Here is a 13,676-nt window from a genome sequence, read left to right as displayed (position 1 = left end):
GAAGAAGATGATCAGTAGTAGTGGCAATTCAGACAGCAAGCTCTTGGATTTTTAATTGTTTTCTTTTGGTTTTAGGTTGTCTTGTACTCAATAAATTGGTTTAAGAGGGAGGTGGAGTAAAGACATGACTGATTGTAATGCTTAGACATAGCCGTTACTTGCCGTTGGGTAGGTCATCATAACAGAATTCCACCGGAATTTTAAAATGGCTGGTAATCTGAGTGGTTTTTTAATTTAAGGGGTAGTAAAATAAAATAAAAAATTAAACGGGTGGTTATTTTAATAATACATACATTTTTGGGTGGTAATCTAAAATTTTTCCGTAATATGAACTACGAGCCTTACTATCTCTTTTATTATAACGAGTATATATTAAATTAAAGGACGTCTTATGTGCTTCATCTTGCTGGTTTGAGAAACCTACCAATTGCCTTTGAACATGCAATGGCCAATGAGGAATATAACATTCTATTATTGGATCTCTCTTTCCATTGAACTTGGAGAATGTATAAGAAGACGAGAAACAAACAAATTAATGAGTTGAAAAGGGCACCATCAAAACATTGATTAGTGTAGTTGTGGTTTACTTTTTTAAGTTATAAGAGTGTTTCTTATATAATACTACTAGCTGGATCGCTGCGTGCTACGCATACGTCAATCAACTTTAAATGTAAATATCAAATCAATTTAAAATTAATAGAATGACTAATTACTTGGAAAAAAGATTTTAGACAATATTAGAATATAATACTACATACCTCCGTTAATTATTATGTGCAACTTTGGGATAATATTTTTTAAGATATAAAATATTTCAAATTTGCACATAATAATTAACGGAGGGAGTAACATTTTTTAAAGACAAATTAGAGTTTTGTTAATGACGGTAAAACTAATGATTTTTTAATTGGAAGGGATGCAAACACAAGCTTGTAAGTGAATTTTCCATGAAATAAATGTAGTCCTTACTATTAACGTCTTACTTGCAAGCAATTACGTAGTACATAAGAATATTACACTCACGTTTATTTTGTGAATCACAACATTTACAAAACATACTTTTGCACTCACTCTTTTAACCGTCTTTTGTAATCTATACACTAAAAGTAAAACATTAAAATCATGTGGGATCTTGTTCGATTTTCCCGGAACATATATTCATAATATCAAATTTTTTAATTTAGATTTTCTTGAAAATATTTTAGGCAATTCAATTGACTTAAATTAAATAAGAGGTAAGTGCGGGTGGTTAGAGTATCAAAAAATCAATAACTACATACTGTCTAGCCGACACAGATTTGACACAAAGATAAAAGCTGGTATACATTGGTATACTTGATAATTATTATGGAGAAAGAGTGTTTTTTTTTGCAATGTATACCAATAAGTAATAATCTATACTTAGTATTTAAAAACTATAACCAAGAAACTAAGAAAGACACATGTCCTCATCCATTCTATTACACTTCTCTAACCATAGTGCCACATGTCATCTTACACTACTAATTTTTTTTATACCATTTTTTTTAATTCTTTCATTAAACTTATACTTAATCTTTCATACACACTTCATCTCTTCATCTTCATCTCTCCCCTTTAATTCAACCTTTTCCTATTCTCTCTTTAATTTAGCCCTTCCACCTTCTATTTAAGCCTTTTTTTCGATTAAAGTTCCATAATTCTTATTTCTTTAATCATGTTTCCGATTACATATTATACCCTATAATGACTTACTGATATTTCTTCACTTATCTCTCAATACAATTTTATATGAATAACCCGTGCATTGCACGGGCCAGAAGGCTAGTTACAAATGAAATATAAGACCCTCTCCAATGGTGAGGCTCAAGTGAGTATTTTTAAAAAAGAGAGAGTATCTTTTGCAATGTATACCAATAAGTTGGTATCTAAACTTAGCAACTCCAAAAGAAAGTTGCTAAGTTTAGATGCTCAACTTTGAGTCTCATTTGACAAAAAATATGGGCTCTTGTCAATATTCTAATATATTTTGTAATTTATTTAAGTTTAATCTTTTTTTAATTATTTTTTAATCTTACAATAATTGATAGACCATAAATTAAAAGTGACATTTGTATATTTTAGAGAGTCTCACCATTGGAAAATTAGACTTAACATGAGTTGCTAAATTGAGAAGTGGGTATGATCTCACCATTGGAGGTAAAAAAACAACTCATTTTGTATTTCAGTGCACAAAGTTGAGTCTCACCATTGGAGATGGTCTAACAGATGAAATCTTTTTGTTGATGGAGTTGCTAAGTATAGATACTCAACTTTGAGTCTCATTTGACAAAAAAGTGTGGGCCCCTTGTCAATATTCTTTTTTTTTTTTTATAAATTTATTTAAGTTTTAATTTTTTTTTTAATCTTACAATATTTGATATTAAAAAAGAAATGGATTTGGTGAGCCATAAACTAAAAGTGATATTTATATATTTTATAGAGTCTCACCATTGGGAAATCAGGGTTCACATGAGTTGCTAAATTGAGAAGTGAGTATGGTATCACCATTGAAGGTAAAAAACAACTCATTTTGTATTTCACTACTTAAATTTGAATCTCACCATTGGAGATGGTCTAAGTAAAAAAGAGTGGAGGAAGTGGTATATACTTCCTCCGTTTTTTTTTATATGCATCACTTTAACAATTGCACTATTCACATATCATGGTTGACTTGATTTTTTCACCTCATAAAAATGAATAAATGTTACAGAGTATTATATTATATATATCATTAGATTCGTCATAATGTCTAGTATCATAATATAATTTTGTTACAATTTCTACTAATACACAATTAAAGATATTTATGGTCAAAGTAGCGTCTCAGAAAATGTGCCGGTCAAACTGATGCATATAAAAAAAACATAGGGAGTATCCTCTATAAAAAAATACAATAAAAAATAAATAGTAAAAAAAAAAAAAGTAAACCGAGGCATGCAGCAAGTTAGCAAATCTAAAAAAACAAAAAACAGTTGCTTTTCCCACCCAGCATTATCTAATTATCTTATTTGCTATTAGAAAGATAAGTCTCAAAAAAAAAAAAGGACATGAAGGGTATTATTGAATTTGTTACTACTGTACAATTGCCCTTTTTGCCGAAAACAACAATTCTCTTTTTAGAATGTTATAGATGTAGTCCGATTTGATTAGTGTAATTGATGAGCGAAACATTGGTATAATATGATATGAGAGAACCATTAGTGAGGAGAAAAATAGTAAAATTGTTGGAAGTTTCCAAAAACAGAAATGAAGCTTTTATTTAAATACGGTCATAAAAGGAAATTTGAGCTTTTATTTAAATACGGAGTGTATTAAACTATAAGTACATAATTTAAGTAATAATGAATAATGTGTGCATTGGTAAGCGTAAAATCTCTAGCGTTTTAATTACAAAAAAGAGGTACATTTAGTCATGGATACATTGGGAAAGCTACATGTGTTGCACATACTTAATACACTTCATTGACCAACACAATCATGCCTTTACCTATTACTTATCTTGGCTGAAAATATTAGAGAGATCGGGATTTGAATATCTAACCTTTCACTCTAAATTTAAGTTATTTAAGTAAAATAAGGTTATTTAAGTTAAATACGGAGTAATTAATAAATTTAGTAAGGATCCAAACTGGGCTCAATAGAAGGTGACATAATGTACCTTTTGTACTAGTGTTTAAATTGGAATGTATGACATATTTTGTAAGTTTAAATGCAAGGGGTAGTCAAAGACCAGTCATATTGTCATGGTTAGTCCAAAACAAAAGCAAGTAATACAGTAGATGTATGAGTATTAGTAATAGTTAGGGAAGCTCAATATTAATCCTTTAAGAAATTGTTTGTTTAGAGAGATAAAAGAGGTCTGGGTGTAAGCATAAGAGTAGAGATTTGAGAATTCTTTTATTTGTTTAGAGGGAGATAGATTCTTATATACACCAAATGATCAAGGAAAAAGTATTGTAATTATTGCTTATTTAATTATCAAATGATCGAGCAAAGAATATACCCTTTGATGCACCTTTGAATGTATTATATACTACGTATATTAAAATAAATAAATAAATAAATAAATCTCCACCCTTAGATTTTAATAACCACCGACGGCTCAGATTAAAACATTAAAAATCACTTACTCTTCTCTTTCACCCCCTCCCACGTTTCTATTTTAGTTACCCTTTTTTTTAATAAGCTCCATAATCACACTTCATTCTCCCTTAATAGATCAATTGACCAAAAAATAATTGATCGGCAAAAAGGACGAATGTTGCAGTATTATCTTGTTGCTTTGACGAAAACTTTCAATCACAATTGAGGTATGGACTGCTATTTGTTTTTTTATATATAATAATGTCTAGACTTGTTGATTGCCGGCTTGAATTCTTGTTCTTTTGTTTGATTTTTTTTTTTTATTATATCAAATCAAGTGGTTTAACTAAATAGTATATGATTTTGTTATTTTCTTTGATTGATTATTGTCTTTGTATGTTTATATTGTAAAATAGGTACATACATACTCTGTAGTATCTAACAATAGCACACCATTAATGTTTTTTTAATTACATCATCAATGGGATTTGCTAATGTATTCGATACATGTTTATTGTTACCCCTTATGAAGGCAATCAAGGCAATGGATAATGTCAAGCCATCACTAGGAATGATATTTAATAACTTAGATGAAGGAGCAGAATTTTACAAACGGTACGCACATAATATTGGTTTTAGCGTTAGGTCTTCAACGGAGGTGAAAGATAAGAAGACTGGTTTGGTTATATGGAAATATTTTTTGTGTTCTAAAGAAGGTTATAATCAGCCTACAAATCAATTTATGAATGGGGGTAAATCTAAAAGGTTGAAAGAAACAAGAGAAGGGTGTGGTGCAAAAATCAAAATCAAACGAACGGAAGAGGGTAAATATGAGATTAAGGAGTTTGTTGAGCACCATACCCATGCACTTGCAACTCCTACAAAGAGACACCTTTTGAGATCGGCAAGAAAGGTTAATTATATGCATAAGGTTGTTTTATTCACATGTAGTCGAGCCAATATAGGACCTGCCAAAGCATATCAGTTGATTAAAAATCAAATTGGAGGATATGATAAAGTTGGATGTACGCAAAAAGACCTTCAAAATTATCAAACAGGACTTAAAATTATGATCAGTGATTATGATGCACAGATGTTTAAAGAGAATTTTGAAAGAAAAAAAGAGCTTGATCCTTCTTATTATTTTGCATATGAGGTAGATGATGAACATCGGTTAAAGTATTTTTTTTGGGCCGATGGCATTGGGAGAAAAAATTATGCCACTTTCGGTGATATTGTCTCTTTTGATACGACATATGGAACAAATAAATACTCATTGATATTTGCTCCATTTACCGGAAGAAATCATCATCGACAATGCATTACATTTGGTGCTGCATTTTTGTGTGATGAGAAACCGAATCCTTTACTTGGTTATTTGAGAAGTTCTTAGAAGCAATGGGGGGTCATAAACCTAGATGCATAATCACCGATCAGGATCCAGCAATGAAAGTTGCAATAAAAAATATATTTGATACCTCTTCTCATCGGTTTTGCATGTGGCATATTTTAAAAAAAGTTTCTGAGGAGGTAGGTGGAAGTCTTAATAGTAATGAGGATTTTCAAGATAAATTTAAATCATGTGTGTGGCAATCAGAGACTCCCGAGGAATTTGAGCATAGTTGGACACAAGTTGTTAATGAGTTTGAGCTCACAAAAAATGAGTGGTTCTCTTCTATGTACGAGATACGACATTCATGGATACCTGCATACTTCAAGGACTTGTTCTTGGCTGGTTTATTTAGAACAACTTCTATTTCTGAAAGTGAAAATTCAGTATTTGGTAGTCTTACAGATAAATGGCTCAATTTGGTTGAATTTTGGGTTCGATATGAAAGTATTATTGACAGGCAGAGGCATAACCAAAAAAAATCTGACCATGACACATCACATTCACTACCTATATTGAAGACAAATCATAATATAGGTATTTATACTCATGCAAATTTTTATGTCTTTCAAAAGGAATTTTGGTGTTCTAGTATGTATTGTGGAGTTAAGGAGACCAAAGAGGAAAATGGAAGTATAATATTTGCAGTTCATGATAGTAATCCTTGGAAACCAAAGCAAAGAATTGTAGCTTATAATACTTTTGACAATGTGGCTCACTGCTCATGTAAGTTATTTGAACAAGATGGCATTCCATGTCGTCATATTCTTTGTGTTTTCAAGGGCAGAGGAATTGATGCAATACCATCATATTATATTGTTCATAGATGGACTAAAAGTGCACCTTGCTCACCTATATTTGATATGGATACTGTTGTAGGTGAAGGTTGTTCTCAAAGTCAACTAGCTAATACAGAAATATCTGAGTTATGGAAAGATTTTCATGGTTGTGCAGAATTGGTCGGGGTATGATATTGATAAAATTCGTTTTTTAAGGAATGGGATCATAGACTTAAAAAAATCTCTGCTTGAGAGTACCAGTGCCTATGTAAATGACAAGACAAATGATTTGGAAGCATATGTTGAGTCTACCATTCCAGAGAGAATTGATATTCTTCCACCAAAGCATTCAATAACTAAAGGAAGTGGCAAGCGAATACCAAGTGGGAAAGAGAAAGCTATTGAAGATAAGCAAAAGCGACAAAGACTTTGTAAATCTTGTGGGAAATATGCACAACATGATAGTCGCAATTGCCCTATGAAGGAGGCTTAGGTTAGCTATTTCTTAAACTAGCTGTATATAATTTCTCTACTATTTTGTAATTATCTCTCACATCAGCTCATTGTTAAGAGTGTATTTTTGTGTTAGCTATTGCAGGTGCAGGTCACAGGCACAGGTACTTGTGATGCTTATCAAGATTCAAGTACTTCAGAGTTCAGATGGTGTTAGGTTGAATGTTTGGAGGGTTATTCCCTTTTTGTTTCACATGAACATATAACTGATTTTATTTTAATTGTAATATTGTAGTTGGGGTTGAATGACAGATATTGATCTTGGATAATGATTACCAAATTTCATTATGGATTACATTTCTATTTGGTTCACCTCTATTCTAACATACTCCATATGTAATTTGATTTTTGCTACATTGATTTCAACACATTACTAATGGCAAAATGCCAATGTGACCATTATTACATCATTCATAAAACATAATAAACTCAAGAAGCAATTTAAGAATTGACATATTGATAACCTATAAGGGAATCGAACCCACAACCTTGTGCAAATGCACAATGCTCTACCATTTGAGCTAATAGGTTTCTTCACAACATTACTTTTACTTATATAATATCCGAAAATGCAGCTTATCAATAATGCAAAATATAACACATATCTTTGATGTAGTAATGTCGAGGTAGGCACAATATACAACTTGGCCAATCAATTTTTCAAATGATACAACAGAGAGTTACTCTGCTTATCACATTATATCTCAAAAAAGGAGATATGTATTGACATTGGAGAAATATTAAGCCCCCAAATCTCCATTACCAAAAAATCTCCATTATACATCACTCGTCTTATCCACTAATTGTGTCAAACAATATATCTAGGCACTAACCAAATAACCATCACCAATGATATCATAAGGATTCGTCAATAATGAATCAATATAACTAATAAAAAAATATTAATAAAAACACAAAATTTGGGTCAAAGAACTAATTTCTTATAAAACATAATTATCGAAATTGTATATTAATAATCAAATATTTCTTTAACACATAATTATCGAAATTATAAAATAATAATCAAATATTACGTTTAAATCTAGATCTTTAAAAGTAAAATTTCAATTCACCAAAAGCAATAAAAACGTTTAATGGGAAACCCCTAATTTCAATTAGAAACCCCAGAAAGTAAAATCGTGAAAACCAAACGTTAAAATTACCTTGGATGAGTTGGATTGATCTTCATCCTGTGAAAATTATTGCTTGTATGAATTAAGATCCTAAGAGATTGGAAGAAACAAAAGTAAGGAGAAGGGAAAAAAAGAGAAGAGAGCGAAAGAAAGGCAAGTAGGCAACCAACAATTATACAGCATAATGGAAATGAAATAGAAACGTGGGAGGGGGTGAAAGAGAAGAGTAGGTGAATTTTTAATGTTTTAATTAATCTGAGCCGTCGGTGGTTATTAAAATCTAAGGGTGGAGATTTCTTTTCTCATTTCTTATTTCTCATTCTAGCAAATCCCTATATATATATATATATATATATATATATATTAAAGAGATGAGGATAATAAAGGGGGTGTGGATAAGGATTTAAAAAAATTAGCTATTTCTCCAAAATAATAACTAGGGGGTGGTATAAGGGATCGGGATAAATACAAGGGATCAAAGACTTTATAACCTTAATGAAAGAGGAAGAGGAGGATTGGAGGATAGAGGAGAAAATTAATAAAGGTAACAAGTAGTTCTCTTATTTCCCAATTTACTTCTCAATTATGACCAAGCAAAAGACAACATAATTTTTATCCTTATCTTACCTACTAATTTCATACTACATATCATTCATCTCACCTTCCTTTCCTCCTCATCCCTATCTCGATTACCAACAGCACATGTGATATTATTTGAAGCACAAGATTCTAACCTATCAATATGAGCCATACGAATTATTAAAAGCCCATATTAATTAGTGCAATGAATGTTTGAATCATAACCACTTATCATCTAGTATTTGAATTGAAAGTCAATTGAGTGTCAATTGAACAAATGGGAATAAAAGATACAATTATAGCTACCCACTGTGACTGATTTTATTATAAACTGTCGGTTGTACCTTACAACGTACAACAATTTATCATATTTGTTTATCTACACAAAATGACAAAAGCAAATTTGTCTCGCTCATTTTATTTCAACTTTTTTATATTACTAACACAAAAAGAACAAATTTGTCATGTATTACACAATAAAATAAAATTGATCTATTCATTTATGCAAATTGCCAAAATCGACTTGCTAATTCGTGCAAATAAGCAAAATTGTTTGTTCATCCATGCATATGAGTAAGCTAGGCATCTATCTTTAACTTATAAGGTACAACCGGTTGTATGGTGAAGAAGTAACTAATAAAGTAGAAGTTTAGGTAATCACTTCTACCATAAACCTAGGCATACAAACATTCCAAAACGCATATCTCATACTCTGTACATTTTTAACATAATACTTCATTCACACACCACCACAAATCTACTACAAACACACCACCATTAAAATCAATAAATCATTTTTTCGGGTATCTAAAATAAAGTAGAAGTTCGAATAATAACTTGTACCTCAATCGAGTGTATATACATTCAAGTGATACACGTCTCACTCATACTTAACATATATCACACACCAACACAAACTCACACCACCATCAAAATCAATACACCATTTTTTTTTTTATCAAGACACCCAAATATATAATAGAAATTACGACTTTGTCCGTCGCCGAAACTTGAAAAAAAAAAATCGGGCGAGCGTGGGATCGATGAGAGTCAAAGTAGATACGCCGTAACCTCAGAAAAAGATTACAGTAGCACTCACTACTACACCACTCTCATTCCCCCCTCCTCTCTCTCTTCTTCCCCCCAAATTTCCTCACTTTCTCTCTCTTCTCCTCCCCCTTCACCTGGGTTTCGGATCCACCCACCATTTTCCCAAATCAATCAATCCAAACCCCCAAAACAATAAGATTCAAGCCTTAATTTTCGTGGGGTTTTTCTGAATTTAATTGATTCAAAGTGGGGTGGCAGCCAGTAAAGGACCTTCAATAGGAGAGAGAAAATGGAGTCTCTTGGGAATAACAATGGCGGAAGCGGAGGTGGAGTTGGAGGAAAGAGAAAGATTGAAGACCAAGTTGAACTTGCGAAGCAAAAAGCTCAAGCTATCGCCGCTCGCCTTCTCAGCGACGCCGATTCTAAGCGCCCTCGTACTCTTCCAGATTCTTCTTTGACTCCTCCTGACTATTCTTCTCCTTCTTTCACCTCCTCTCATTCTTCGTTTCCTGGTATACTTTCAATTTTCTGCAATTTTTTAGGGTTTCCCCCCATTTTCAGATTCATCGCTATTCAATTTTTAATTTTCTGATATTTTATTTTTTAGGTTTGAATTTTGTATTGTACTTGCTTTGCCTGTGAAATTTATTGAGAGTTTTTTGCTAATTTTTTCTGTAAATTATGGTGGATTGATTTAATTAAGTTGCAATTGAAGTTTTAGAATGCAGATTTCAATGGAATTCCTCTCTATTTGATTTTGTTATATGTTCATTGAATTTGTGTTTGATTATGTTCAAAGTATGACCTGGGAATTTGTATGCCATGCAAAGAGAATTGCTCCATAACCTTATTTGTATTGGTAATTGATGATTTTTTGTCGGTTTTTCGCCATGTTTAAAAAGTTGTGTTTTTGATTGCTCAACTAGCAACTAGTGTGGGGAGTGTATCTTCGGAATTTTAGTTATATTTCTTCCACAATTTTTTGTGTAGTTAATGGTTTTGAAAGAAATGAAATTATTAATTTCGAACTGCAAGTGTCAGTGTTGTTTGAAGTTTTTGGAGATGCCTATTCTATTCTTGGCTATTGGGTCATTGCTTGTCATCTTTTAGGTGTAGTCGTGTAGAGCTTTGAATTTTTTTTTTTATTTTGTGTAGTTGATAAGTAATTTGATTATAGTCGTGTTATACATGCCTTTGAATTGAGCTAATGCCTATAATCCCACATTTCCCGTAGCAGTCCAATAACGAATGTTTTTGCTCTTTGTGCATGATGCCATTTGGAATACCAGTGCCGTATACAACTCAAACAAATCAGTACAGTAATGTACCAAGCAGCAAGAAAATCGTTATTCCAAATGGCAAGGTCAGTTTTGTCTAGAAATTGTCTCATAACGATGTATGCCATTACCTGACCTTACCCTTCTCATGTGTATGCTACTTGCTTTGCTTCTGGTTGCAGGTTGGAGTTATTATTGGAAGAGGAGGAGAAATGATTAAAACTCTTCAACTAGAATCAGGTGCTAGGATCCAGATAACTCGGGATTCAGAATCTGATCCTTCTTCTTTGACAAGGGATGTTGAGTTGATGGGTACCCAGGAGCAGATTAGCAGAGCAGAACAACGAATTAATGAAGTCATTGCTGAGGTGAGAATGATGCCTTAATATGATTATTTTTAATTATATTTTGTTAAATTCTATTATAATCAAAACTTTATTGTGGCTAAGCAGACAGATGCAACAAGTTCTGCTCCATCTGGAAACAGAGGTCCTCCTCCCCCACAAGCTGGAGGTGAACAGTTTGTGATGAAAGTTCCTAATGACAAGGTATTTTAAGTTTTTAACTGTCTTTTGAAATTTTATGACTTTCTGCTTTGATTTATTTGTGAACATCTCTATATTAGGTGGCTTTGGTAATTGGAAAAGGAGGTGAAACCATAAAAACGATGCAAAGCAAGTCTGGAGCTCGTATTCAGGTTTGTACATTGTTTATTTACGAGAATGCTATTTCTTACACTAAACTCGCTTTTGATGTTTTATTAACTGGCAAGTTAGGTTTTGCCTTTTCTTTTTCATTTGATGGTTGAAAATTTTGTCAGGTCACACGGTTTGGTGATGTCATGTTTGTTCTGGGTAGAGCCAGTCGGTTCAGTTTCTTTGCAATGCATTATACATTTGTGACACATTTATTCTCCTATTGTTTTGGGGGAGGGAGGTTTCTCAGATTTTGCAGTTTAGTATTGTCTTTGCTCTGACTTGAGGCAGTTGGTTCATTTTCTTTGCATCATATTACATGTTTGCGACACATTCTCACTTTAGTTTTAGATTTTTCTGGTAGCTCTCATTTTCGTGATGTTCTGGGTTTACAGGTTGTCCCGCTTCATCTTCCTCCTGGTGATGCCTCAACAGAAAGAAATATATTTATAAATGGAACACCAGAGCAAATTGAGTCTGCCAAAGAGCTGGTTAATGAAGTTATTAGTGGGGTAAGCTGTTATTAACACTCGTTCCCTAAGCGGCTGATTGACTTGTTCCAGCCTTCTTGCTTCAATTTACTTGTCATAAATCCTTCATGTATTCTGTATGGCTATTAGCATTCTTGTACAACTTTTTAATGTTCTTGTGTCAATTCCAGAATCGTTCGAAGGTTTTGTCTGGGACTAATACATACCATCAGTCTGGATATCCTCCTAGTGCTGGTTGGGCTGCCCAAGGTCAACCTTCTGCACAGCAGGCTCCTGCATATGGCTACTCACAGCCTGGAGCTTATGCCCCACCTCCTTATTATGGTGGCTATGCTCCGCAGCCCAATGCTTGGGACCAAAATCAAACAGCTGCGCCAACTCAGCAGCAGAGTACTGCCTATAGTGCGTATGGACAAGCTCAACCACCATCTTCAACTCCTCCACATGCTAATTACAACTACAGCCAGATGCCACCAGCTGCAGGATACAGTTATCCAGGGTACCCCCAGCAGCCACCAAGTTACGGAGATGTCTCAGCTCAGACTACATCATCCCAGCCAGATGGGACTGCTACCGTTCAAACTTCTCAACCAGGTTATGGAGCCCCTGATGGTACGACCCAAACTCAACCCCAATCTGCATATGCAACAGGCTACAGTCAGCCCCCAGCTGCCCCTGCGAATGGTTATAGTGCTTATCCAAGTTATTCTGGTGCAGCACCTACTCAGCCAGCTTATTATCAGGCAGGTTATCCACAGACAGGTTATGGACAGCAGCAAGAAGGTCAAGTTGCAAGCCAGGCATCATACTCGTATTACGGACAAAGTGGGTACCCTCCATCCCAAGCCCCTGCTCACGCAGGTTATTATCAGAGTGGTTATCCTCCAGCCGCTGCCCCACCACAAGGGCCACCTCAATCCCAGCCGCAAGCAACTAATGGTGCATCCCAAACATCTTATGCAGACGGTGGAGACTCAACTACTGGCTCTGGTGCTGCTGCTACTGAGGAAAGTGAAAATCCCCAAAGCTGACAATTCAGTTGACAGGGGCATGTTGTGTTTGCACCCTTCTATTGTAGTATTTCTGTCTCTTAAAGTTCCTTCTCAGTGAAAGTTTCCTTTAATTGTTACCATTTGCCCGAAAACTGTAGGGGCTCATGATTGACTTGAAGGTGCTCGAATATTTTTTGAGTCAACTTATTTAAATTTTGTTTATGTTGGCTATGTGATCTTAGATTCTTTCACATATCCCGTGCCTTAAAAATGAACAAGAATTGATATTACAGGCTAAGAATTTCTTTTGGATTATAAAATATTAATAGGCATAGACTCTTTAGTCTGCTGTTTTCTTCTGTGGAACTTGATACAATAAGTACTAGGTTGAGAATTATGCAACTTGGGTTTTGCAAGTTTCTATTTATATTTTGCTTAAGAAAACCAATTAGCAATAAAACAAAAAAGTCTTTAATGTTTCAAATTATCATGAGTACTATACAATCAACATTATTTTATGTTATTAGTGCTTTGATTTCATGTTCGCACCAGTGGGCTAGTGGTAGAATAGTACCCTGCCACGGTACAGACCCGGGTTTGATTCCCGGCTGGTGCATTATTTTTTAATTTTTATAAAATATGTGTAGTATAAAATCAAAATCGGTTTTTTCAC

The 13,676-nt window shown here is 33.6% G+C and overlaps 3 protein-coding genes across 3 annotated transcripts; all 3 read left to right on the top strand.

Annotated features, from left to right (window-relative positions):
- The first annotated feature begins 4,585 nt into the window (after nt 1-4,585).
- LOC145589077 (protein FAR1-RELATED SEQUENCE 5-like) lies at nt 4,586-5,497 on the top strand. Its single transcript, XM_081645644.1, has one exon. The coding sequence runs from the start codon at nt 4,586-4,588 to the stop codon at nt 5,495-5,497; it is 912 nt and encodes a 303-aa protein (XP_081501770.1).
- Nucleotides 5,498-5,502: 5 nt separating this feature from the next.
- LOC145589076 (protein FAR1-RELATED SEQUENCE 5-like) lies at nt 5,503-6,766 on the top strand. The gene is made up of 2 exons (XM_081645642.1): nt 5,503-6,369; nt 6,449-6,766. The coding sequence occupies exons 1-2, from the start codon at nt 5,503-5,505 to the stop codon at nt 6,764-6,766; spliced, it is 1,185 nt and encodes a 394-aa protein (XP_081501768.1).
- Nucleotides 6,767-9,592: 2,826 nt separating this feature from the next.
- LOC145589800 (uncharacterized) lies at nt 9,593-13,362 on the top strand. The gene is made up of 7 exons (XM_081646488.1): nt 9,593-10,060; nt 10,838-10,911; nt 11,008-11,193; nt 11,278-11,373; nt 11,451-11,522; nt 11,916-12,032; nt 12,182-13,362. The coding sequence occupies exons 1-7, from the start codon at nt 9,838-9,840 to the stop codon at nt 13,040-13,042; spliced, it is 1,629 nt and encodes a 542-aa protein (XP_081502614.1). The 5' UTR covers nt 9,593-9,837; the 3' UTR covers nt 13,043-13,362.
- The last annotated feature ends 314 nt before the right edge of the window (nt 13,363-13,676 follow it).

This window comes from Chenopodium album, chromosome 17 (assembly GCF_948465745.1).
Source record: "Chenopodium album chromosome 17, dcCheAlbu1.1, whole genome shotgun sequence".
Lineage (NCBI taxonomy): Eukaryota > Viridiplantae > Streptophyta > Magnoliopsida > Caryophyllales > Amaranthaceae > Chenopodium > Chenopodium album.
The sequence above is the reverse complement of the archived record's forward strand: the minus strand, read 5'-3'. Positions and strand labels throughout refer to the sequence as shown.